The sequence below is a fragment of the Falco punctatus genome, assembly GCF_963210335.1.
Source record: "Falco punctatus genome assembly, chromosome: 7".
In the NCBI taxonomy this organism is placed as follows: Eukaryota; Metazoa; Chordata; class Aves; order Falconiformes; family Falconidae; genus Falco; species Falco punctatus.
Genome location: NC_137587.1, coordinates 42,810,661 through 42,838,376, shown reverse-complemented (window position 1 = coordinate 42,838,376; position 27,716 = coordinate 42,810,661). Strand labels below are relative to the sequence as shown.

The following is a 27,716-nucleotide window of genomic DNA, read 5'->3' as shown; positions in this document are numbered from 1 at the left end:
ACCTGTCACTGCCACCTGTGCAGTCATGGGCATTCCAGTTTAGTGAACTAGGGAACTGCCAGGACAAATGCGTAGGTGGTAGGAATTTTTGCATGCCTCTAGGGTCAGACAGCTGCCACAGCAGGAGATTACAGGTAGTTTTCTTGAACTTGGCCAAATGAATCCATGTAAGTTCCATTTCTGGTGCCCAAAGTAAATACTGTAGAACTTATCCATTGGGACAATGCACCTTTTTAAGGACTTGGATGTCTGAGAGCAATCCCATGTATTTTAACTCATCACTCCTAAAATTTTAATTAGTTACTTCATGGTGATACTTTAAGGGTTAATTTACATTTGAGGAAATACCACGTACACCCACATAATTCTGAGTACTTTTTGTGTAATTAAGAAAAGCAGCAATGTTCATGCTGTCCTGAGAGTGAGAGCCTGCAGAACTACCGGTTACATTCAAAATACTTGTCATACAGGTTCTGAATTGCCCTGGGATGCATGGGCTGCATTACCTGGAACAGGGTGCAGCGGTAAGGCAAGCAAGTTGTTCCCAGTACCATCACATGTGTTGAGCGCACCTGGCCTTTTCCTGAGAACCTCCCCACGACTGGGATCATGTAACATCCCGAAGACAGAAGACTGAGGGAGGTGGCTCATTGGCATCTTCAGCAGATTGGAAGGAGAAGGCTCTTGGTGATGTTGTGGATATTCTCAATTGACCTGCAACAAACAGCACCATAGTGAGAGTAAATGAATATTGGCTATCACATTGTTAAAAGGGCTTAGAAAGGTTCTTCCCAGCCAAGAGCTCTGACCACTAGGCATTTACATCAAAAGCAGGCCTCCTATCCTGCAACAAAGTGAGATCTACCCAATTATTTATAAAAATACTCATGACTGACTACCACCGGTAGATCCTGTATCACACATAATTCAAGGTATCTCTCTTGTAGTTCCGTGTGAGGTGTGGGATGGAATTTCAGAGCTGTCCTCACATTTGGTTTGTTATCAGCCTACTCCAAACAGCTCTCTCATCAGCCCGTAGACTTCCCGGTCTGTCTGTCAAGGGATCTGCCTTGTCTGATGAATTGCAGAAGGAGCATAAGGGCTTAATTTTGCTCTCTAGATTGTAGTTTGAAGGGTAGGAGTTAAAACGAAAATACTACAGTGCTTAATATACAAACACATTTTTTTTTATTGGCTGCAGATCAGATCTTCATTCAGATATGGATGACCTCATTTGTAGTAACAGCCATGGTTACAAATGGTGCTCCTGAAACCCAAGAGAATTCATAATTAGTATGAAATAGGAACATATTCCTCCAATTGTGGCTTCTTTTCCACCTCTGAATAGAAAATTAACAAATGTTATCAGAAAGAACCCCAGGGAAGCTTTCACTCCTCCTACTCTAATGGCGAGCAACTTGACACACCCTTGAGGATGAATCAGCTCCATTTCATAATCTTGGCACTGTGGTTTTCTAAGAAAAAAAGTCCAGAACTGATTAAAACATGCGTCTGTGCATGCAAAGGCAAATTCCCATCTGCTGTGTATCTTATACTTCGTATCCCAAGTCTCTCATCCTATCAAATCTGTCTTCCCTAGTCATTTATATGGCACATACATGGTCTTGCCTAGTTTCCTGCAAATGAACATTTGAACCTGATGGTAGGATTTGAACATGCTACCTTTCTCCTACCTTTCATGTCCTAGGACGTCATGTGGTAAACTCTCTGCTCCTGCTATTGAGGTTGACTCCCATGATTTCCTTCCCATTAGTGTAGTGCGGGGTGCATCCCTTTGATGAGCTTGAGTAATCAAAATGGGTCTAGCCTCTTGAAAAGGCACTTTTTTTCTGTGAAGCTGTAACTGTCAGGATGTGATCACCCTGTCTCGGAGTCCAGGGTGCCTCCCAACTCTGCAATGCCCCATGGAGAGGCTTGCTTTCATCCTTGGACTGGGGATATGCTCTTTGAACTGGCCCATCAACGAGTGGGTTCTGCCGCAGCTGCTCTCAGCATGCTCCAACAAGAAGCTTCCCGCTGCCAAGAGTTCTCAGTACTTGTCTGCCCCTGCAGCACAGCTGGCTTGCAGACATGCATGTAACTCCCACTCTTGCACACAAAATTCGATCTAAAATGCAGTAATTGCAGTTGATACAAGTCAGCATGAAAGAACTTACTCCCTTCTTAAATGACAAATATCTTCAAGGGATCTGCAGAAATTACAGTGATAAAATGGCTGCTAGTATTGTATAATCACCAAAATTCACAATGTATGAAAGAAGGAACCCTCTAATGCTGGGCTTTAGGTTAATGAAAGCTATGTGCAAGTTTTGGCATTTTATTTTTTTTTCCTCTATCGCTCCTCTGCTTTCTTGCTAGTAGTAATATTTAGCTATAAAATAATGCAGTGATGGTACCCAAACAGGTGCATGCCTTGGGTTAGTGCCTTGTCTCTTCCATAGACAAATGGAGTGGATAATAAAGGAGAGCATGGGAATGAAGGCACAGTCAGCTATTCCAAGTAAAAACAAGTCATCCTATGATTTAATCCCTAGTAGCCACAGTGAAGAAATACCTTCCAGAAATCGTTTTCACCCACAACTAGGCATTATTAACCCAAGCTTTTGAAAAAGCAGGAATCTAAACCTCTTCCTCCTCTTTGATTTCTTGTTTCTGAAAAAAGAGCAAGCAAACCCTACCCACCCACAATGCAGCCATCCTCTCCCCTGCCTCCCTAAATGTAACTGTTCTCAATTCCAAATCCTGGGATGACAAGGCAAAAAGACCAAGGATTTGTTGTTGCTTTAGGATTTGTTAATCTCTATAAGACACCACAGGGGGAAAAAAATATCTCCATTTTCTCACCATATAGACAACAGATGACAAAATTAGAAAATTAAAATTACGGGAACGTGGGAAAATGGAAGAAATGGAAGTAAAATGAAACTGCTATCAAATGTGTATCTCTTTCCCAGTTGAGAAATGAAGGGGGTGGTAACTATACATTCCAGTCCCTCACAGAGCTGTTCTGAGGAGTTAATGAATGTAAGACACAATCATGCTATAAATGAGGACATACAATAATTTAAAATAATGTAAAAAATGGAACAATCTCATTTTTAACACAATAGAAACACTCCTTAAATAATGTTACCTTTATCTGAATTATGTTTGAAATGGCAGGTGAAATAGATTTAAGTTCATAGATGAATGAAAAGACTATAATTGCATTCCTGAAATGACTTTACAGAGGAGATCCTATCACTGCAGTCACTTTTATTACTTAGTTTCAACTTTTTTATTCTTTTTTGTTATAACAAATCACAACATTGTACACTTTGCATCTGCATACAATTAACTTGGTCAATACAATTTTGCACCTTTCCAAGATTACGCGCCAATATAGACACGTGGAGAAAAAAGAAAAAACAACCCAAGCAGCTGGGCAGATTCTGAAATGATGAGCATACTTGGCCCTCATCTAAATGAGGTGGCAATATAATAAGAAGTATATCTTGTGACATGAGAACATGTGCTCCTGTGGCCTCCAGTGCTAAAATAGCAGCAACACACCAAAGCCACCTGATTCCATTCCCTGGAAAATCCAGGCCTGTAACTCTGAAGCAAACTACCCACGACTTAAACAAAGCCTGTACTTTCTGCTTCTGTTGCTCGTGGGACTATAGCCAAGTGAGTGTTATTTGGGCCTTCGTGTTTCAGTTTATCTAGTCTGCCAACAGATCGGATTTCTGAGGCGCCCAGTGTCCTTCCCCTATCATACCAAACGCTACAGCAATTCAATACTTGTGTTAATATTAATACCTTTATTATTAATAATAATGTTATTAATATTAATATTAATAAATTAATGAATTGTGAACAATTTAACAAATTTACAGAAGTAAATAATACAGGGAAAGTGTTAGAAAACCAAACAAAAACCACAAAAGCACTCCTGTATGGAACTTTGAACATTATCCTGCAGAAATAAATCCATAACCAGGCTAAACTGAAATCGGGATTACAGCAAGTCATCGAACTCATTTTTTATTGCAGTTGGTAAAGTTTTTAGCACAGCAATCAGAGTACCAACAAAAAGAGACAAGATCCAAGCCTTATTCTTTCCAAACCACTCAACTTTTTTTAACCCATGGAGAGTAGCATAGCTGTTAGACCTTACTTAAAAGAAGTGCTCAACTGGCTCATTAAATACACTTTTACTAAAGACGGCTAAGTTCTTTTAAGTTCTATTGAAAAAGCTGGAATTCATGAGTGGTAACTTGTACAGAGATAAGCTGTATTTTAGTATCTTACATTGTTCACTAAGAAAGTACTGTGCAGAACCCAGCACTGTCCAAATACAGCGTAAGTAAGTCAGAAAGCCTTCAGCACGTTCTTTCTCCCACTGCTGTAACGGAACATTAGCACTTGCCCAGTGTTCCTTCACTGTGCTATTGCAATAGCTCATACTCACGAACAAATTAAAGCACTCTTTCATTTTTGCTTAGAGTAATATGTATTAATTGGAAGTAAAATACATTTCCTTATTCTCCCATCTACTTTTCAAGATGAAATCTTACAATAAATACACTCTTGCCTTCTCAAATCTGGATACTCAACTCACCAATTACTTCAAAAAATAATGATAAACCTAGTATGATTAGCACTAGGTTTTATTCATTTGCATTCAAAATTATCTCAAATGAAGCCTTCCTCTAACTCTAGGCACTTTAACATCATTAATAATATAACAAAACCCTAGCAGCATTGGAATGATTATTTCAACAGCAAACTAACCATTCAGACCTCTACAGATACTCCTTTCCATCCTTCATTCACCAGGAAATAATTTTAATTCTCTTCACAAAATGCTATCAAACAGATGTCTTTTGCACAAAAAGATGACCAGATCCAAGCTATTTCAGATGATGACAGAAGACAAGTCCCACAGTCCTGGACAATGTCCTGCCACCTGCTCCTTCAGAGCCAGAGGGAAAAACAACTGGCTGTTGACTCAGATAAATTGGTCTCCAGTTGTTTGAAGATTTACAAGGCAGAACCAGTACCTTAAATACACGCAGTAACCAGTGGTGACCCAAACAGATGCCAAGCAAGATGTTCTGCTTCAAAAAACAGCTCCTGGTTCTGCTCCTGTCCCTTGGGCAGGGTGATCACGGCAGATCACCTCACTTGCCATCGATTCCCACAGCTGTCTTGTCAAATAGGTACAGTCTGTGGGAACGCGGCTGCAAGCACCCTGGTTTGCCAGACATCCTTGAAAATGCCTGTGTTGCGGGTGTCATGCTCAGACAGCACTTCTGCAGCAAGCTGCAACGTATTTCGAACAGCTTTGGGGCCATCTATGGCAGATAGTACAATGAAACACATTTTCTGGAAAAGTTCTGTTAGAGGGTGTACTCTACACTCCTCTTGGAATGCCCACTGCAGTTGTTACTTACTTCAACGCACAAAGGTAATTCAAAAGCTACTTTAGTATTAACATCATGTAATTTTTGCACCAAGTTCAAAGTCAAGGTAAACAAGTTTCAACCACACACACAAACACTTTCTACTTTTTCAAGTTACCAGGTACATACCATAAACAAGTCTTGCTTTATCCTTTGTAATCTCTGCAATTTTTTTTCCCTGTACAGTTATTCAGATCTCATTCCAGAACTCCGCATCAAGTTAATTAACAGATTTCAGTTTGTACTGTGTTGAAGGGGAGACTGTTTGTGGCTTGACTCTGGGAAAATGCACAAAAGAAGGTGGCAGCTTGTTTTTCAGCTCCTCTCTTTACATTTTCTGCTCAAGAGCTAGGGAAGTATGTAAATTAGGAAGCACATGTATCTTGCAGGATTAGCATCACATGTTTCTCAGAAGGCAGAGAAATGACAGCACACTTTCTATTCTTGAGACAGAAAAATTGATCATGTACCCTTTCAGGGGTGGTGTTTTCACATTTCTCTGCCAAGCTGCCGATCTGAAATCTTATTTACATTTCATTCATCCCTTTTCAGTAATAGCAGCTCTGCCACTGGTAATATAATTATATTATGATAACGCCTTAAGTGAGGTTAAGATTGTAACACGCAAACACACACAACATACAAATATATATAATGTACAATATAGGAAATCTATCAGGCTTAATTTGGTGCAGTTACCTGAGCACTCTGGATAATAAACCTCCAAGAAATATTTCACAGTGTGAACATCAATTATGTAAAACTGCCCCAAGGCCAAGAGAATCAGAATGTACCAAATGAATTTTCTTGTAAGGATCTATTCCCTTAGAAATTTAAATGAAAATGCAGATAAATATTTCCAAGTAATCCCAAGAGTGTAAATTTAGGAAGCAAAAGGCCAAAACCTTTAGATATTGTCTTAGCAAGTATATTCTGCAACCAAAAGCTTCATTTAGATCAGCTTTTTTATGGCATATAGGTATTTCAAGACAAAAACAATAAATTTATTCTAATGCTCATGGTTATTAACGGAATGTCTTCTGGCATTTAAAATTTAAACCATGATGGTCCCACTAGATTAACCTGACACTACGCATCTCACGGATCATCAGACTTCAACCTGTATTCATCCAATAAAATAAAGCATAACTTCTGCTCTGCTAAAAAATAATTTTCAGAAATACATATAATTTTCATCAGAAGACATAAAACGATGGAAAATCCTCAGCTTCTCTTGGGAATGTGTTCTGGTGGTTAACCATGTAAAAATGCGTGTCTTATTTCCTATTTGAATTTGTCTGGCTTTTGCCTCTGGCCATTACTTCTTATTATGCCTTTCTTCAAGTAGATTAAAGAGCCCTTTCATATCCTGTACTTCCCCCTAGGAACGTTCCTATACACCACAATCAAGTCACCTCCCAATCTTCTTTTAGATAACTTTTGACAGCCTGAGCTCTTAAAATCTCCCAGTGTAATGTATTTTCTACAACCATCGGAGCATTTTCCTTCACTCTTTTGCGCTCTCATATTTTCCAATGTGCTTCTTAAAATCCAAAAATCAGAACTGCATGCATTATCCTGTGGATGGCATTGCTGAGGCTAAACATGAGACGTAAAATAAACATTCCTTTTTTTACACGTTGATTAATCCTTTTCTGCCACAGCAGCCTACAGAAGAGCCCTTATCTGATTGTTTACTTATTCTGACCCTTAAATCCTTCTCAAAGTCATTACCTTTCCAAGCTATAGCTTCTATTGTCCAGTTACAGTCTCCACGCTTGGTTCTTAAGATAGACAACTTTATAGTTGGCTAGATTAAAATTCACTGAGTATGAATGGGCTGCTTCTACCAACCATTCTGATCAGTGCCTCGTCCTCATCCCTGTTTACAGCTCTATTAATCCTGGATCTGAATTTTTGCAGCAGCAGGTTTAGATCTGCTTCCAGATCATTGCTAAAAATGTAGGACAACACAGAACCTACTACCGGAATCTGTTTAGACACCACCTCTTCCAGCTGAGTTCTCCTACAGACTTACTCTTCTTGAGAACTGGCAGCAAATTCCATTTGCATGGTTTATTGACGCTGCATGCACCCAATGTTAATGAAGATACCATGCAGCAGTAAGTCTGAGTCAAGTACCTCCTCAAAACAGTATCTATAGCTACTTTTAATACAATGCTGTGTAGACTTGATTACATTCCTTCGTTTCAACTTTTTATTATTTGAATTCCACGTCAGATGCTCTATTTTGGTTAGGACAGCCATTAAGCTAACTAGTTGCTTGGGTCATACTGATCACCCTATTCAAAAACGGCACAAAGCAGCACATTTATCACTTGTTTAACCTCCTGATTTTAAGATCTGAACGCACTGGAGTGTTAGCAAGCCATAGATCAGCACCAGTTGGACAGGCACAAGCATTGGAGAGCACCTGTGACCAAATCTCATGTTTCTCATGGCATTTCCAGGACGGAAACCCCTGCAACTGTGGCCTTTCAAAGCACCTGACTGCAAATTTTCTGGCCCTGCTGAAATTTAAGCCATGCACCCCCACGCCGGCGGGGGTGTGGAACCTCCTCCTGACCACGGAGAGCTGGGGTAAGGCACGGGCCCTTCCCTCAGGCCCAGGAGAAGCCTCCCCGAGCGGCCGGCTGCTCCAGTCCCTGCAGGTAACTGACTGCCTCCGCCGCTTACCCGGCCTCACCGGTGGGGCTCAGACCTCTCACGGCCTCTGCTTGAAACCACCATTCCCTCTCGCGTGCACACCACCAGATTCAGGCTCCTGGGGCCGCCCCGGGTAGCAGGGCAGGCGGAGGGCCGGGGCGGCCGGGCGCAGGCCGCGGGGGTGCTGGTGCCGGACAGGGTGGCCAAGGCGAGGGGTGCAGCAGCTCACCCTGAGCCAGAAGGACGGGCTCGCCGGGGGGGCGGCCGGGCCGGTGAGCGTGCTGCAGCCGGCGAGAAGGAAGCGCCCCCCTCTCCCGCCGCTCCCCTCGCCGCCGCCCGCGGCCGCCTCCGCGCCTCACGCTCGAGGCCGAGGCACGCCGCCCGCTGCCTCCCGCAATGCCAAGTCCTGATTGGTTCCCCCTGCCAGCGGGGGCGGGATCGGGAGAGACCCACGGCCAATCCGCGCCGCGATGAGGTTTCCCGGGGGCTCCCCGCGCGTGCGAGTACGGGTTGGGCGCAGGCGCAGCAGTGACGGCGGCGGGCGCGCGCGCGAAGGAGGGAGGGAGTGAGCGAGCGGGCGATCGCGCGATCGGCGGGCGGAGCGGAGCGGAGCAGGGGCCGGGGCCGGGGCCGGGGCCGGGCGGCCGAGCTGAGGCGGGGGCAGCGGCAGCGGCAGCCCGAGCCCGGGGGAGCTGGGCGGTGCCCGTCGCATCCCGACGCCTCGCCCTCGAGCGGGTTTCTCCTCAGGGAACGGCTCCCCTCCCTGCGGCGGGCGCGCCCGGGAGCCCCCGTCCCTCCCGCCGCCCCTCAGGTGAAGCCCCCTCGGCTCCGCGCCCGCCGCCCTGCGCCCGCCCCTCGCGGGCGGCCTCGTCCTCCCGCCATGGCTCTCTGCCGGCGCCTGGCCCGGCTGGCCGCCCACCTGCAGGACCCGCGGAAAGTGGCCGCCTTCCAGCGGCTTTGCGGGGTGGAGGGGCCTTCGGGCTGGGCCGACGCGGAGCAGCAAGCCGGAGGCCGGGAGCCGGTGGCTAACGGCGGCCCCCCGGCCGCGGAGCATCCCGCCGGCAACGGGACCGTGCCCGGCCGGGCGGGCCCCTCGCGGCCGTGGAGGAGGAGGCCGCGCCGCAACTCCCTGACGGAGGAGGACGGCAGCCAGGAGTTCTCCACCCGCAGCCGCTTCCTTTACTATCTCTTCAGCCTGGGCACGGAGCTGGGCAACGAGCTCTTCTACATCCTCTTCTTCCCCTTCTGCATCTGGAACGTGGACGCCTGGCTGGGCCGGAGGCTTATCATCATCTGGGTGTGGGTGATGTACCTGGGGCAGTGCACCAAGGATGTCATCCGCTGGCCGCGGCCTGCCTCCCCGCCCGCGGTGAAGCTGGAAGTCTTCTACAACTCCGAGTACAGCATGCCCTCCACCCACGCTATGTCGGGCACTGCCATCCCCCTGGCGCTGCTGCTGCTCAGCTACGGCCGATGGCAGGTAATGCTCACCTCCTTGTCCTTCTCCGTGGGTTTTCCAGCCCTAGAGTATAAGGTTGTGACAGACTTAATCTCTTTTGTGAGGGGAGGTGGCTGAGTTTTGGGATAATGTGAAATTCGTGCCTTCCCCCCCTCCCCCGATCCCTTTTTTGTAATTTTTTTTTCTATGATCTAAGTGAGTGCTGAGGTAACAAGAACTATTCTAACAATTCTGTCTTCTGAATGGAAGTTCTGCTCCCTTTGGGACTGGCTAGCTCAGTGTGCATTAGAAGTCTGCACTAACAATCTGCATTTTGCCCTTGTGCAGTTGTTTTTAACTTATTTCTGGTAGGGTGAGCGCTTTGCACAAAGTTTGGATAGGCGTTTGGTTTTACTGACTGAAAATTTGGTACAGAGCCAGGAGCTAAAGGGCTTTTTGCTGATCCTTCTTTGCCTTGAGTCACTTTGTAGCTTGACTCAGTCTGTGGCTTTAGCTTTTTCTTTTTAACGCCTTTAGTTTCGTTACCCACAAACTGGAAATTATTATTTCTGTTTTGAGGAGTACCTCTACTTTCAGATGGTTTTGCAACTATTCATGTGCAAATAATTAGTAAGAACTGATAATCTGATCTTTTCAGTACCTTTATTCAGCAAAGTCTTAAGATCTGGCTATTGCACTTTGGGTTAATAGATTAAATTAAAATAACACAGTTGATCATCTGGTTGACGCAAGCTGTGGCATGTGCTTTGGCGCTTGCTGTTAGCACTATGGGCAACACTAAGAACTCCAAACAAAGTGTAACACGTTCAGCTCTCTAAATCACTGCACCAAGTTCAGAAGTAGATGAGGGAGAAGGATTTCCTAGGCAACAAATGTTCAATGTAGGGTTTTAAGGGCTGCATGTGTAATGATTAAGAAGTTATGCAGTAAGTCTACTATTAAGTTGTTAATGTTAACAGATTCTAATTATAATACTTATCTGTTTTGAAACAGATGTATGTCATCTCTGTAGGGAGAACCTTTTTTTTTTTTTTTTTAAAGCTTTATGCAGGGCCTGAACTCTTGTCTTCCCGGTTACTGTTAATCACGAGTTGTCTGCTGTCACAGTGTAACACTTTGGGGCTCTGTCTCAATATATAGAATGGGTGCCTGAAAGGAAAGACAGTTGAAGGTCAGGGATTGTATTGGGCCTCTCTTTAACCAAAGTTTATATATCTGCTTCTGCAAGGTCATCCAGCATGCTCAAAAGCAAGCTCTTAGGGATTCATATTCTTTGGTAGGAAAATGTGAAGTAACACTCTGAGAGTTGTAGGCATCAGATAATGCCATGTTTTGTGGGTGTTTGAAATAAGCATTTGGAGTTCTGTCACCTAGACGCTTGATCTTGGTTTTGTTTTTATTTTTTCAATGACTAATCTGAATATGTGATTTTTAGTTCTTGTATGTGTAGGGCTGATGTCAGTTGAAAGAATGAACTGGATTTCTATTTCTTTGCATGTGGGAAACCTTATTTAGGAGTATCAGTTGATTAGTTTTGTACAGGCTGATGTCTTGTACAAAGGAGAACCTGGCCTCATTGCTTTTATAGAACCAACAAACTGACAAATGTGTGAAATGGTATTTCTGCCAGTGAACCAAGTTCGATCTCAGCTTTGCCAGCCCTGCAACTGTGGTCTCTGAAATACTGTGCTAATTGACTAAATATGTTTATAATGAATGCATATTAAGAAATCATAAACATGCAGCCTTGTTATTCATTTAGAACCGTGCTTAAGAAATGAGGAAGCAAAGTGTTTTAGGCTTAATTTTTACTCCTTTTTTCCTATGAAACGGGTATGAAAAACAGAACTATCTGAAACCAACTTCTACCATTTTGAAATGTTAATTAAAAAAACCACAACAAACTCCATGTGATTTTAAAATTATTTACGCATATTAATCAAAAGTTGGCATGTTGAGTATCTTTTGATTCACCTCTAAAGAGAGTTAAGTTTTCATCTAATGCTGCTTCTGTTCTCCATATTTTACTTTCGTTGAAAGGGAATAGAATCTATATGACAACTTTTCGTCATGCTTTTCTGGAAATAGATGGGGTTAAAAAAGACTGAGTGCAGAAATTCCTGGAAAGCTATTAACAGTAAAGGAACTTGTAATAACTCTGATTTTTATTAAATTATACCTATTTATCAGTAGATACAGATCATTAGATTCAAACTTGTTTGTAAATGTTGGGGTATAGTCTTTCTATATATTCAGTATAACAAGCATTCACAGACTCGATTCTGATGAGTCCACATCTTAGTACTGTTTGTTCAGCAAAATCATAGTGGAGCAAGGCTGAGTATGAATTTAAGCAGATACAGCTATAACTCTCTGCAGGGACTTTTACACTGGAATACAGGTAACTTTAATTGAGTTTAGCTTAGCTTAAACTTCAAAGGGACAAAGAAAGCCACTCTTGCTCTAAAAGAGGTTACTCCGGTGAGAAGGGAATCACTTTCCTGTATAGCTTATTTGGAGTTTGCTTTCATTAGGCTATGACTTCCTACTATTGTATCATGGTTCTTTTCTATCAAAGACAATCTATGAGTCTTTCCCTTGAACAAGATAAAGAACAGAGAAATCTGTTGGTATGCAAATTTAGGTATGGCCCAAATTGTCCATTTAAAAACAATTTTTTTTTCCAGTAGGTTTTCTTTTGACCTGCTGAATTAAGTTTGTGCTTTCCAAGTTTTCAATGCCTGTCAGTAATCCTATTACAATTATTTTCCTTTCACGTAGTATTCCAAAGGATTTTTGGCTATACATAGTAAAACTAAAATGCTTCCTTATAAATGCAGTTGTTCAAGTAAAGTATTTTCGGAGATGATGTATTTAAGATGGTTGTGACAAATTTTCACAATTAGAGACTTTGGACATAGGGAATATTCAATGCAACTGACTTTCAGACAAACACATGTTAAGATAATTTTCATAATAGCTAACTGTACTGTCCATTGTGGAGTATTACGTTTCAGTTTCTCCTTGTATTATGAGAGCTTGCCTGAAACTTTTTGATTCTGCTGGTGTAATCCTTATTTATTTATTTTATATTTCAGGGAAAACCACTTGTTTCAAAGAAACTTCAGTAACCTTGAAATATAAAGCTCATGGCAAAACCTCATGAGAATTTAGGAGTGTTACAGATGCTGATGTTTTTCTTTCTGTCTTTGAAGCTCGGTTACCCTGAAAGAGGAGGACAAACACTTAAGTGAAGTTATACATCTTGATATGATGTAGGAAAAAGTATACCTTTATCACATTGGGAAAAGTGCTTTCTTTGAAATATTGACAGCTTGAGCCAGGCTGGTTTATATTGTCGTGAATGGGGAGGAAGAGAGTGTGAGCTACTAATTCTCTAGAAAATCTGCAGAAGCCTCAGGCTGAGACTACTGAGAAAAGTCTTTTTTGTATTTGTGATGACTTTGAACTGCTGATTTCAGATAACAACACATATTTTATTAGAAGTGGTGCTTGACTTAGGATGGTACTTGATTGTGTCATAACCCCGCTGTTTTATTTGGGGAGTGGGGTGGGGCAGAATCAGTCAGGGAGACAGAAAGCATACTTTTCTCTCAGAGTTCCTCTGGGATGCAGCTGGCTGTAGCAGTAGCTGTGCGGATTAGGAAGTAATGGGTTTGCAGTCCTTCCTGAGCTCTGCATGAATGAGCTGAGTGAGGAACTGCTGACTCTCGCTGTAGGCCATTGAATGAACTTTGTTAAGTTGATATTCAGCAGGAGCCCAGAGCCCTGATTGATGAGTAGCTGGCCTCTATAACTATATTAACCAACGTTGTTTGAATGGACTTATCTGATGAAGCAGTTTAGATAGCTAAATATGACAGCGTTGTCCTCCCTATGTACTTGTCTGCCAATGTTTTAAATGCAAATCCTATGATCAGTTACTGTCTTTCCACCCCACTGATGATAATGGCAACCTTAATAAGCACTACTGCTATACCCTTAGTAGAGTGCATCTATTCTGTAATGGTTTGATTAACAAATCTAAAAGTATTTTTCAGTTTTCATTTATGTAGTGCTCTATTGACTCTCCGTAGTACCAATTTTGTAAGGCTGTCATGTGGTACCATGTCAAACACCCTTCCAGAAACCTTTCATCTGCACCATTACTTCTACCAACCAAAGCTGATGAATCTAGTCAAATGCGATGAGTTTGACAAGATCTGTATTGGGATTTCAGAGAGATGCATTGTTGTGTGATTCTGATTGACCACTACTAAGTACTACCTCTAGAATTATCTACCTGCCCTCTCATTTCAAAAGGGTAACTTCTCTCAGATCCCCATTTAGGATGGGGAATAATTGATTATTGGGGTTGGATGAGTACTCCAACCATGATACTGCTGTGGAGAGAATTTCACAGGAAGTGGGCAAATACTAGTTCTAAGTGTCTGTCCTTGTTGAAAAGCTTGCATAATCAGTGAGAGTGTTGTAATAATAAAACTGGAAGCTACACATAGGAAGCCATCTCCTTATATATGTGTATATACAGTACAGACTCCTTTCAGAAAGAGTTGCCTCACCTCTCAGAGAAGTCCAAATGAATTTTCACTGAAATACTAAAATGTTGTGAAGAAACTTAAGCAAAGAAATGCGTGCTTGTCTGATTGGTTTTCTTACATGTTTCTTAAACAGTGAAAAAACCCCTCTTCTGACATGAGAAGCATAGCTGAAGGGGTGATCTGAAAACCCAGAATTGCCCACACAACGAAGAGCTCTTGAGAAAGAGCAATGGGAATTTGGAGGGTCAGCACTGGCCTTGTCTTGTGTATTTGGGTTGTAAGGTTGTCTTTTGTGAGCTATATTAATGCCTGTAGTTTATTTTTAAAGGAAGCTGGGAAAAGTTGAGGCCTGTTTGATTCGGGTGCTCTTAAAAATTTGAAAAGAGCACAGCCAGTTCTTACAAATCTCACTGGGGAATCTCTGCCATAGGAATGCAACAGCCTGTCCTATTAAACTGTGTTGATTGGCATTAAATAAATTTTTCAGTTTTGCATAAACAAATCTTTAATTCATGTAAAGGAACTTGGGGGGGATATGTAAAACCAAATGCCGTAAGGTTAGATGCAGAGTTTTTGATAAAGAAAGGAATCAAAGGAGATACTTTACTTCTCAAGCAGGTTTTTTTTCTTAGTGGATTGTGCACATGTAAAGCACTCCTTGTACTTTCACATAGCATGTCTTGATTAAACCTGAGAACTTCAGTTTGTAGAAAAATTATTGTTTAGCTGTTGGGGGCATAAGCAGAGCAAGCTGTAGATGATTCTGGCTGTTTGTGGTCAGGGAGGGTTTGTGTTTGTTTTATTTTTCTGATGACTGCAAGAAAAAGAAGTAACAGGCTCTAATTCCTCCTGTAACTCCTTAATTTCTTTTCAGGTGATGTGTAGCAGAAAATTAAATCTTTTAACTCCCAGCATGGCTGGCACTGAAAGCTTTATTTTGGAATTTAAAGAAGAGGTTCTTGTAGTGACACGTAGCACTCTCAACTTTTTATGCTTTTCAATGTTAAGGTTGGTTAGTGGAAGAAAGGAGGAAATAATTGATAAATGTAGCTTAATCGGTGTTATTTATCACTTGGTCTCTTTTGAAAAGATAGATTTTCTGTTCATTTTTCCTAAAATAATTGATAAGTTGTCTTTCCTTTTAAACCATCCTTTTCTCCCTTTTCTTCTGTTCCCTCCGCAAAATCATTTATATGCTGTGCTTTTTGTACTCTGCTGTCCAACCAGGGTCTCAGGGTCATTCCCGTAAACATTGGTTGTAGCTTTTTGTATGACAATTGCCAATACATAGCCCAAATATCTTATTAAATAAAGCATGAAGTTGCAAGTGCTGCTTGGATTGTTTCTGTGAACTCTGACCCAAAATAATTGTCTCAAACTCAGGCTGAACTTCTTGAGTTATCATATGATTAAAAAAGATCATTGAGTAATACTGTAGAACACTGAAAATATTAGAAGACTAGTTTGGAACCCTTTGTGGATGCTGGAAACATCTCCAGTGTAGAATGTGCTTTAAAAAAGTAAAGACATGAGCATCTAGAGTGTGTTTTAGGAATGTTCCGTTATGAAAGAAATAATTTTCTGACCTAGGTCAAAGCTTTTAGGACAGATTGTTTCCTTATGAGCATTTTAAAACAATGGTTATGTTATTAAGACTCTTGGCAAAAAGTCAGATTAATGGGAGGGAGGAGGATAGGCATTTGAGGGAAATGTTCTATGGAATTTAGTCAGAAGCTTGCAAGCCTGTTTTAGAGGATATATTTTAATAAAATGGGAATTTCCTATTAAAAAATAGGGCATAAAATTGTCAAAGACTTACTGGGAGTAGTTTCACTGCTTTTTCCCAAATATGATCAAGTTAATTCTCTTTCTTTGATTAAAATGAGATTCTGGACATGGGAACAAAATTGAGGCCTTTCAGGCCTATGTAAAATTCTCTCCACAGCAGTATCATGGTTGGAGTACTCATCCAACCCCAATAATCAATTATTCCCCATCCTAAATGGGGATCTGAGAGAAGTTACCCTTTTGAAATGAGAGGGCAGGCAGATAATTCTAGAGGTAGTACTTAGTAGTGGTCAATCAGAATCACACAACAATGCATCTCTCTGAAATCCCAATACAGATCTTGTCAAACTCATCGCATTTGACTAGATTCATCAGCTTTGGTTGGTAGAAGTAATGGTGCAGAAGAAGATGAGTAGTCTACTTGATGAGCTTTATTCTTTTTTCTTTAACTTAATATGTGAATTTAGAGAAATCAATTAACCCTTTTTATCTTTTTTTTTTTTTTAATAACATGCTTGGTGATCTGTCCCTTAATCATACACATCAAGACTGGGACATTTTTCTTAATGGGTAGGATGCCCTCAAAGAAACATATCTATTCAAACATTTAAAAGCCAAAATGTTAATGAAGGTATCTTTTCAACCTGTATGTTGCATTTGTTTCTATCTCCAGTCTCTACCTTGCTGTCAGTTCCATCTGCTTCTACTTCATCTTCTAATATTGTGTTTGTACTACATGCTTATGCACATTATCAAAGTTTTATTCTGGCCTTTGAAAAACTATTTGTGCAAGCTGGATAGCAGTGATTTGATCTAATGTGATGTGGGATACTTTTCTTAAGGAGAAAAATGTCAAGTTAATGTTGGTTTTGAGTCAACATGTGATTCTGAAATGCAGATTGAGTACTATGCGAGTGTCTTTACTTTCGTATAAGGTTAGGATTTTCAAATTGCAAGTGGTTTGGTTTTGTTTTGTGTTTTTTTTTTAATTTAGAAAAAGGAAAGCAGTATGCAGTTCATTAAATACTCCCCATACTTCAAATTATTGAGGTGGCATGGTAGCTATGGAAGCATAATGAGTTTTTGAGGATAAAGAGAGACCACAGGATGGTCTTAGTAGAGAAATCGAGACAGGGTTTGAGATATGTGTGTCTGAAAATGGGCTGTTCCTGAATATTTGACTTAAGTGACTCTTTAAGTGTGGCCAGGAATGAAGAGACGTCAATTCTGTTATCAGAAAGAACAAGCTGAGAGAATGAAACCTGGTTTTTACATCTACTTCTGCCAGCTGTGATCTCTGACAACTTTTCAGACCTTCATCTTTTCTTACAAGGATCAAGGTGATGTGCCCTGTCGGTGTTACGGCTTGGCATGCTGCTGAGAAGACTTCTTGCTGAGCTAAAAGGTGTGTGGGAGTGTTAATATTCTCCTTTACTCACCTTGTACACTTATCCCTATGCGTGAGGACAAAATATGTGGTTGCCTTATCACCTCAAGGCAGACTTTAAGCAGGTGCTACCAGTTCTATGTTTAAGGAATCCTTGAACCCAGTAGCTACTTTTAAAAGGTGACTGAAAACAGGCCAAGGAGGCACCAGGGTATTGTGCTTTATTTGTGTGGAAGTAGGGGAGGAGTTTTGCTTGATTTGTGCTAGTGCCTAAGGAGGCTGGTGAACTGTGGAGCCCCAAAGGGTACATACAGCTTTGTGATGCTATGCAGGTGGGTACTGGGGCTGTGAGAAGAAAATCAGATGGGTTATATCAGAAATTCAGGAAGGTATGGATATAACACTGGAAGAAACCAGGACAGGTAAAGGTTAAAATCTTCTTTAGATTAAATTTTATTTCTGTACATTATACATAAAGGTGTCTTTACCTAAACTGATAGTTATTTTACTGACTGGTAAGTAAGCTGCAAATGTAAACTGACAGTTGTCAAAGTGTGCCGGTTACATAGTGGGAGCATAGAGGAGAATGCTTTGTGTGGGAACTCAACACAAGAATCGACTTAACTGTTGTATAGTGGAACATTATTCCAGACAATATTAGAATAATTGTTTCAGCCTTTTGCTTTTTTTATAGTGGATTTTATATAGTACAGGTAGGTATGCTGTAGTGAGTAAGTTTGCATGGGTGGAAAGAAACTGGCTTTAGGACTTACGTAATTATTGTGCATTAAAAGTACCATAAATCAGCAGGTGCCTAATACTGCAGACACATCTGTAAACATGTCATTCTAAAGCTATTTCAGTAAGAATTGCTTGTCTAGGTTTAAGTTAAAGATTTAAGAATATATGAATCAGGATTAAATGTATAATTGGCTTTTATTGGGGATACAGTAGGGAAGTGTTTGAGCTGTTGGATACAGATGCTTTGCTACTAAGGAACTAAACTAGCCAGTGTTTTCAGATGTTTTTATGGGTATTTAGTGTCAGTGCTACTAAAAGCAGATTTAGTGAGATATGACAGAACCAAGTATTCTTTCCAATATTTTCTTCCAAGTTGAAGTTTCTGATGGTCCTTCTTCCTCAGACATTCCTCCCTTGAGAGTTCCTAACTGGGAGTGAGCATGTATTTTCATTTTCAGAATTTATCCTACTCTTCATGCTGTTTACAACGACCTGCCCAGGACTCCTCACATGCACCTTTCATACTCTTTGTTATTGGGGTCTTGCTCTTTACTGCTCTAACCTCCCCCACAATCCCAATTTCTTACCCACAGTATTGTTGACTGCTATAGCCTGCTAAGCCTGGCATTTCATTGGTCTTCCTGCTAAAGCTCCAGCTTCTGTTTCTGTCAGGTATTTAAGAGATGCAGGAAAAATCTTTTATTTAAGGAAAGCTTTACCCCTGATTTGAGCCTGAAAGCACAAAAGATGTGACCCTGGAAAGAAGAATGGACATATGGTATGGAGTGATGGGCAGAACGGTTTGAAACTTTTGACACATGCAAGCTCATTCTACCATCAAGTAATTGCAATGTCGTTAATTTTCTGGTCAAGAGGTTTGCATTGCTGCTGGAGGTAGTAGATCTTCCCTTGCTAGTCTGACAAACAAGAAGACTGTTTTACCAGGCTTTGATCTTGCAGAGCATGTAAAGAGGTGCTAGAAGCTCCTCTTTACTTCAGAGGATATAGGGTATACCTATGCCTGTATATACAGCATTTCTGCTCTGGTAGCCCTCTGGGGGGTGAGAGCGGAGCAGCATCATGCAGGGGGGTTGGGTGGCCTGAGTGTCTTCCTGGTAATGCTCTGCCTGCACTTCTGTGCTGAATTTGATGGAAACGGTGGTAGAGGCACGCATAATGGGGATGAGTGATGAGGCTGCACTTGTAATGTGTTTTGGTGGTGCAGCACAGGGTACAAGGATTACTTTGGATTGCTCCAAGGGTAACTCCAATCGTGTCTTGAGTGTGACCTAGTAACAGGTATATTGCCCATTATTAGCATAATTCTGAAAGGCAGGAATCTTAATTTGTTCCTTCATAATTTCTGTTAGGAATGAATCATTAAGTACATAATTTAGGTACAATTTGTAGGTGAATGTAGTAGAAGCACAGACAAATGTTGCTACAGAAATTAGAGTACTAGATGTAACACAACTGTGAGCTTGGCATTTAGAATTGATTTTAATGTGAAGTAAATTGATGTGAAGTGTAAGCTTCCTCATTTTCTGTTGGCTTGAGAGAACTTTTTAGGTTTGTCATGCTAACATGATCCTGGAGCTGAGAATTCAAAGAATGTTGGAATAATGCAGAAGATTGATAATCTTCTCTCAAACCTTTCATTGAAAGACTGGTCAATCTGTTAAGTGGCCTTCACAGAGGACACAGAACTCTCTCAAATAAGTTTTAAAATACTTTCTATAGTTTGTTGGATATTCTGCCCTTCAGGATACCCGTAAGAGGAGCAAGGGAAAGGGCAAGAAAACTGAATGCAATTCTTATTTTTTATTCTGAGATTTAAGTACGTCTAGATGGCCTCTTTGTATTGAAAATGTTTATCATTGCTTTCATGTAGGAAGTGAAGCAATTTTGGAAATGTGCCATTTTGTCTTGTGACTGCTGCTTTGATAGAACTAATAATTATTTTTAATACTGAAAAAAGGAAAGCGTATCCTGTCTTGTACAGCATTTTGCAATATGGTAGTCTGGAAAGTATTTCTTTCTTTCTGTGCTCCAAGATGTGAATTAGCATACTTTTATCCAAAACTGAAGAGACTTAAAATACTAAGTTTCTACACATGCTGATATGATATGTGCTTATTAAAACAAAGTATTTTGTTTGTTCCTGGTAAACAGTCCTTACTAATAAGGACTGTCAGAAGATGAAAAATAATTGGAAATAATTACTTGAAGTTTTTTGTTTAATAAATGTGGATTGTAAGAGGAAGTTTATATGGGTTTGTAGAGAACAAATAAGATTACTGTTCTAGGGACTTTAATACTGATGCTCAGAGACTGCCTCAAGGATTGCGCAAATTCTGAAACTGTGTAAGGAAATTTAATTTATTCCTTTTCAGCAGAAAGGTAAAGCTACTAGATTTTGCCTGGATAATTGTTAACAGTGCTAGTATATTATGTAGCTGCTTCACCCACTGTAAAACTGTTCCACAGTTTGGAATACAAGGCTTGTCTCTGCCAGTATTGCCAATTCAGGATATCATAACATGGCAAGAGTAACCGCTACAAAAATCTACTAACTTGTAACTGCTTTGTCTGAAAAGATATGACCAACGCCCTGGAATTCATATATCCTGAATGCAGATGAAGAGGACAAGGAAAAAGTTTGACTTAATAATGTTTATGAAAAGTGGATTTACTTGAGGTAGTCTAATAGGCTTGGTTGGGCTAGGGTAAAGAAAAGGGTAAGCATAAATTGCATTAATTGGAATTAATTATAGGATTCTTACAGATTTATTTTTATTTTTTTGCCCCCCGAATTGTAATACAATCTCTCAATTTTTTTCTACCAGTACCCCCTTATGTTTGGACTGATCCTTGCATTCTGCTGGTGCTCTTTGGTTTGCTGTAGTCGAATTTATATGGGAATGCATTCAATTTTGGTAAGAAAATAATTCTACTAAACTTTAATGTTGTTCTGATTTCATAAACTTCCATCACAGTTAAGTTTTTACAGTAATTATATATAGATATTTTTTTGAATGTCCTGCCATATAAGAACAGAATACATAACATTTCTTCAGAGAAATTGATAGAGTAGCTAAAAGTGGATGTCAAACTTCTGTTTATGTATACTTTTCTTTTATAAATTTAGTCCACAGTTGTAACTTAAAAAGATATTTAATAGCAATTTTAGTGTGGAAATTTATGACTGCACTTACAGTGGCCTTTCAATACTTAAAGGGGGCTTATAGGAAAGATGGAGACAGACTTTTTAGTAGTGCTTGTAGCAACAGGACAAGGGGTAATGGCTTTAAACTGAAAGAGGGTAGATTTAGATTAGGTACTAGGAAGAAATTATTTACTATGAGGGTGGTGGGGCACTGGCACAGGTTGCCCAGAGAAGTTGTGGATGCCCACAGTGTGGAAGATGTGGAAGAGTGTTCAGGGCCAGGTTGGATGTAGCTTGGAGCAACCTGGTCTGGTGGAAGGTGTCCCTGCCCATGGCAGGGGGGTTGGAACTACATGGTCTTTAAGGTTCCTTCCAACCCAAACCATTCTGTGATTCCATGATTCTATGAAATTCCTCTTCAACAACAAAAGGTGACAGAAGTTGCACAGATAATTCTGTGCAACTGATTAATCAACAGTAACTGAAATTTAATACTACCTTAAAGTGTAATCTTTTTCTAATTCATAAAGCACATTTTTAAAACAATAATAAATCTGAAAGTCAAGTATGAAGCCACAGAAGTTACCTCTTCCTGTCCTTTGATAGCTGAAAGCAGTTCTCAGTTTTTCTGGTATTGTTAATTCTGAAGCTGGAGTTGAAAGTGTAAGCTGCTCTAATGCTTAGCTGCAGCTGTTGCTGCCAGCGTGCCTGTGTGTTGGCACCCAAGCACTTAGATCCAGCGTTGAACTGTTCCAGCAAACTAAGTTGGCAGATTTATTTAGCTGGACTATCTTTGTGCTGACCAAGTTGGAATGCTCCGGTCCTGGACAAGGACTGTTGTAACCAGCAAATCGAATCATAGAAGAATCATTGGACGGGTTGGAAGTGACCTTTAAAGGCCATCTAGTCCAACCCCCCTGCAATTAGCAGGGACATCTTCTGACCCTGAATGTTTCCAGGGATGGGGCATCTACCATCCCTCTGGGCAACCTGCTCCAGTGTTTCACCACCCTCATAATTAAAAAAAAAAAAAAAAAAAAAAAAGTCTTATATCTAGTGTGAATCTACCTTCAGTTTAAAACCATTACCCCTTGTCCTATTGCTACAGGCCCTACTAAAAAGTCCGTAGATCTACAGCTTTGTTTGATCATGGATCATTTCATTATAGCTTCATTCATGATCTGATTATGATGCAGGTGTCCTGTTAATAGGTGATCAAATGCAATTCCTTACCTTAACATAAAACAGATTTAATCTTGTACAGTAAATGGGAAAAGAAGGGGATCCATAAGTAACTTTTAGCAACAGAGCAATTAGGCTTGTCATCTTGTGAATGTAACTCTAATTATTTTTTGAAATAGTTACTGCACTGAAAGTGTCTCTCTCTTCAACAGGATGTTATTGCTGGATTTCTGTATGCTATTCTTATCTTGGTTGTCTTCCATCCAGTTGTGGACCTAATTGATAACTTCAACTTAACTTACAAATATGCACCCTTAATTATCATCAGCCTCCATTTAGCCTTGGGCATCTTCTCTTTTACTCTGGACACCTGGAGCACATCGCGAGGAGACACAGCTCAGATACTGGGCTGCGGTGCTGGAGTAGCCTGTGGCTCTCACGTTAACTACATAATGGGTCTAAAGTTAGATCCTCCTCCCGAGACATTACCTTTATCCCTTTCCTCTCTCAGTGTAACTGTGTTTGGAAAAGCCATATTGCGGTTATTGATTGGAGTAATAGTGCTGCTGTTAACAAAAGTAGCGATGAAAAAAGCCACTATTCCGCTGGCATGTAAGATATTTCGCATACCACATGATGATGTACGGAAAGCAAGGCAACGCATGGAAGTCGAGCTTCCTTATCGCTATATTACGTATGGAATGGTTGGGTTCTCCCTCATGTTTATTGTTCCATGCCTCTTCCATTTTATTGGTCTGTCTTGATGCAGTTTTATCACTTCAGACAGGGAGAACAGAGGTAATTGCTTTTTGAAGAGGTCCACTAGTTTGCTGAGGGAAGGCCAGTGAGCTTGGCTTTAGCAGGCTCTTCACTTTAACAGCAATACATAGCAGGCAAAGCATTTGAAGAACTTTGCACGTCTTTGGGCATGGTATGGGGCCAGAAGTCAAATACCAGTCCATGAGAAGTGCCAAACTCTATAAATGCTCTGTCTAGACTTACTGTTGTAACAAAGTCTCTGTGTGAGTGTGATGCAACGAATGTGTCTGGGATGTCTGTTATGCGGTACCTGTATACGCTGACATTTTAACAGGTATGTCTGACAGCTGATCAGAAAGCTCCATTGACGATCTGTTTGCCATTTCATAGTAACTTATTCAAGTTGTTGGACCATAAGACTGCTAAATTTGCTTTCTTCTTCTTTCCTGAACTCCTGCTTCAAGATGTTTCAGTTAATAGGCATTTCTAATGGACCAAACTTGCAATGAGATTGAATTTTTCTAAATAAACAAACAGAAGCCTTTTTCTTTAGCCCCCTCTACAGAGTAAAATGTCTGGATTTGCATCGGTAGATATCACTAGAATATATATGATTCACGTACTGTATTTTATGGTTTAATAACTGTGCCTTTTTGTTGCTAAATGAAGAAATGCCATATATACTGTGATGTAAAAATGCTGAATTTTATTTAAAATCCTACATAATTAGGTAGATACTTTTAAATGTTAGCTTATCCATGTTGCTGGCATGGTTCAGGTTAACCAGAATATTTAGTTTAGCCTGATTAAAATTGCATCAATGAAATGACCCAAGAATCGTGTCCTTAAGCTCAAAATGTTGTAAATGGACAATAATCCCTTTTGTAAGTGTTTTTAATGTGTATTGTAAGTTACTGGAAGAGGATATATTTTTCTGGAGATTGTTTATACAGTGGACAGATATTCAAAGTTAATTGTCTAAAAATATAAACAATAAACCAACCCCATTTTGCAAAGAAATGGGCTTCACTTATTATTCCAAACTAATCTAGAAGGACCATTGTTTTTAGATACTTGCTTAGAAAATATAATAGATTCTAGAAAAAAAAGTATTTTTATGCATTAACATTATATTTGAAGGTGATAATCACTTTTACCCAATTTAGATAGCTATAAGACAATATAATGATAAAATTAAATTTTTAATCATTCTTATAGATTGTTAGCAGTCAAGACAGTACAGTCAATGCATAAATGGTTTGTGCATATCTAAATTTTACTGAATTATTATGCACTTCTCAGCCTTTCATGATCCTTTTTCCAGTGATGAGTGGAATATGACCCTTCAACTGTAATTTCACGTGCCTCTCTTGTGTTTCCTTTTGTCTGTGTTAATGTTTTGCCTAATCTGTTCTTTCCATGTCAGGAACCGTCATATTGCAGCAAGAGCTGTCTTATTGTCTGATTAGACATGACTTATGTAGTTTTGTATTGTATGGTTTTTTTCAGGAAAAACATAATTTAGTTGGGAAGCGTAGTGATTATATAGAATACAAAGCTTACATTTTTTGTAAACAGTATTTGGAATTGGAAAATTTTTTGTATTGGAGCTTGTATCTCCAAACTGTTAATATATAAATTAACAAAATTAACTTTGTATTTCTTCAAAGCAGTTGAAGTTATGGTACGCTGCCATTAGATGATGTGTAAAGCTAACTTTTCTGGTGCATTTCTTCAGTGCATTCAGAACGCAGCCCTATGAATGTATTCAGAACTGATAGTGTGTTAACTTCTAGAGCTGAAAAGACCTTACCCAGTAGAAAATGGTTAGCTTGTTTCAGTGCATTTCTGGATTTGATTTTTCTGTGAGTTCCTTGTTAGCAGTTTCATACAATAAGTGCAGTAAAAGGTAAATTGATTTCCATGGGTTTGGCTTTGCACACTTAAGATAGTAATTACATAAATAGTTGGGGGGAATGTACACAGAATGCCTTACGCTTAAAGCCCTGAGCAAGTGGTATAGTTCCAATTACATTAAATTACTCTGAGGACTGGTGAAATAATAGTATAACTTTCTCTGAAATTTGGGGCATACTCTCCTTAAATATCCTAGCTTTACAGTTTATAAAGAAAAATGGTTAAAATCTAGCACAGAAGAGACAGGTGAGCAAAACTAATTTTTTTAAGGTACATGTTTGACTTCTAAAGAACTCCAAGTTTACAGCATGAGAGTGTTCTTATAGCTGTCTTTTCTAGCTGTGCTTGCACTGTTGTACAATTAAAGAAAATAATCTACTGTGGAAGATCTAGAATGAGTGAAAAAAATCATATGCAGATAGGGCTTTCAACGGGCTAAGGAAAATTGCACTGTAGCTTATTCTACTGTTACTCATAAATACATATTTTATATTTTTGTACATTACACTGGGTAACTTGGAAATGTCATGTTCCATGTACCATGTAGTCTAGTACACAGGAAATGTATATCAGAATGTTTATATAGCACCTTTACAACCCTGTCTCTAAGACTGCAACTACTTTACTGAAGTTTACATGAGAAAAGTTTTAGTATTCTATTTTCATGTTTTATAAGGGGCTAGGCTCAAGAGGGCAGTTTAGCACAAAATGTCATGCAATATGAATACTGTTACAGAAAAAAGAATCTAAGACATGCAAAAATTCAGAAATCCAACTTAAAACTTGTATTTTAGTATATTTTTGTTCAATAATAAGCTAGGATTTCTTCAAACAGGGCATAACAAAACAGCAGGTAAAATTGGAGCACTTTCTTTGCCCTAAGCTATTCTTAGAGTTGAACATGAAAAATGTTTCTAGTATGAGCATCAGCTAGTACCAAATTACTTCTAAATAAATCTAACATAGCTTTAAAAGATAGGTAAATGTCTTTTCAGAAGGACAGTGCACTTGAAACCTTTCACGAAGTGGTGCAAAACCATATTCATATGTCACTGCTAGTGAACTTCCTTAGATCCAGGTTGTATAGTTCTAACGAGAGAAATGCTACTGTTTTATAGAAGCAGATATAAATACACATTTATTACAAAAACGCTACTGATTTGATTACTGTACGAAATAAGCCCTGAAACTGTGTGGAGTGTAATGTGGCACAAAATTCTTGCCAAGAGGCTGAAGAGACTTGAATTAGTCTTAGACTGCCTTAAACATAGGAGCAGGATTTTTTTCTGACCGTGGCCCTCAATCAGAACTAACATATGCATTGCATCTTGGGTAAGTCTGAAAATCTATAATTTTTTTTAAAAAATCATGTTTATAAAAAAGCTATTACTTGGCTTCCCATACCGTGAACTGGGGTTGAAGCATCTTTCTCCTGTGTGATCACCCAGTCTCTGATCACATTTGCCTTACCATTTACCTTGCAAATTGGGGGTAGGGGGAAGGTGGAGAAGATATTTTAAGGTAAATTGGCAAAATAAAGAGAATTGTATTGTGTTTATTTACTTGGGTTTTGGTTTTTTTAAGCTTATGTGCAGCTTTTCTCCTGGAAAAAAACCCAACAAATGCATTTCTTCTAAAATAGTATCTCTAAATGTGATACATGGCTTTATATTTTTTTACTAGAACAGTGTTAAATTGTCTGGATTTTAAAAGCTATTATGTTTTCCTTTGCTACTATTTTTTATTACTGCTTTCAGTACTTTTTACTCCATTTCTTGCTTATTTCCCAGAGTGTCCTGAATTTTTCGTAAGCAGTTGCTACTTATGTGAAGATTGTAATTTTGAACTTGTAAATACTTAAGGGCTGTTGGTGGCTGTTAGCTGCTCAAATACATAAAAACAAACCTTGCATGTTGTAAGTAAATACATCTGTTGTGCTAAGAGTTGTTTCTATTTCAGTATTTGCTTTCTCAATACAAAAATGAGATTATTTTTTTCCACACACAATACATAAGATATTTAATAATTCAATGGTATGAAGGGGCATTGCTGTCTAAGTCCTGTTAAATTTACTTCGAGTTCTGCACCTAGTTCCTTCCATATTACATTGAGAACAAACCCTGAAGGTCATGTCCATGCTCTGACAGGTTTATAGACAGTAACTTACCTTCTAAGGGGTAAATGTAATATCCTTGCTTTTGAGGTCTGAGAGGTGGTTTTTTTAAAAATCATACTAGGCCCAGTTTTTACAAGACTTTTAAAGGGCTTAACTTGGAAGCTGTTTCTTAGTAGCTGGAACTGGCTGTACCTTTGCAACACTCGATGCTTTCCCCTCTGTACCATAACTGTGCTGAATTATGAGATCCCAGAATAATGTCTGTATATAAAATAATGACAGGAGAATTGATTTCTTGGGGTACTGTGACTCAACTGTAATTGATTCTTGGGTGTTTTTTTTGGTCTAACGTAGACTGTTTCTAGGTTATACAGTGTATTTCTGTATTCTACAAATAACTTTGAGGAAAAGGACTTTTGTGGGATGAAGTCTCATTGAATGACTTCAGAACTTTATTCTGGAAAAGCTGAAGTGGCCTTTTTGTTTCAGTAAAAATATATAAGC

At 39.8% G+C, this 27,716-nt stretch overlaps 1 protein-coding gene across 1 annotated transcript; it reads left to right on the top strand.

Moving 5' to 3' along the window:
* The first annotated feature begins 9,011 nt into the window (after window positions 1–9,011).
* On the top strand, window positions 9,012–26,452 carry SGPP1 (sphingosine-1-phosphate phosphatase 1). Its single transcript, XM_080395863.1, has 3 exons — window positions 9,012–9,615; window positions 20,919–21,008; window positions 22,633–26,452. Exons 1-3 carry the CDS (start codon window positions 9,016–9,018, stop codon window positions 23,182–23,184), a joined length of 1,242 nt encoding a protein of 413 aa, XP_080251989.1. The 5' UTR covers window positions 9,012–9,015; the 3' UTR covers window positions 23,185–26,452.
* Window positions 26,453–27,716: the final 1,264 nt, after the last annotated feature.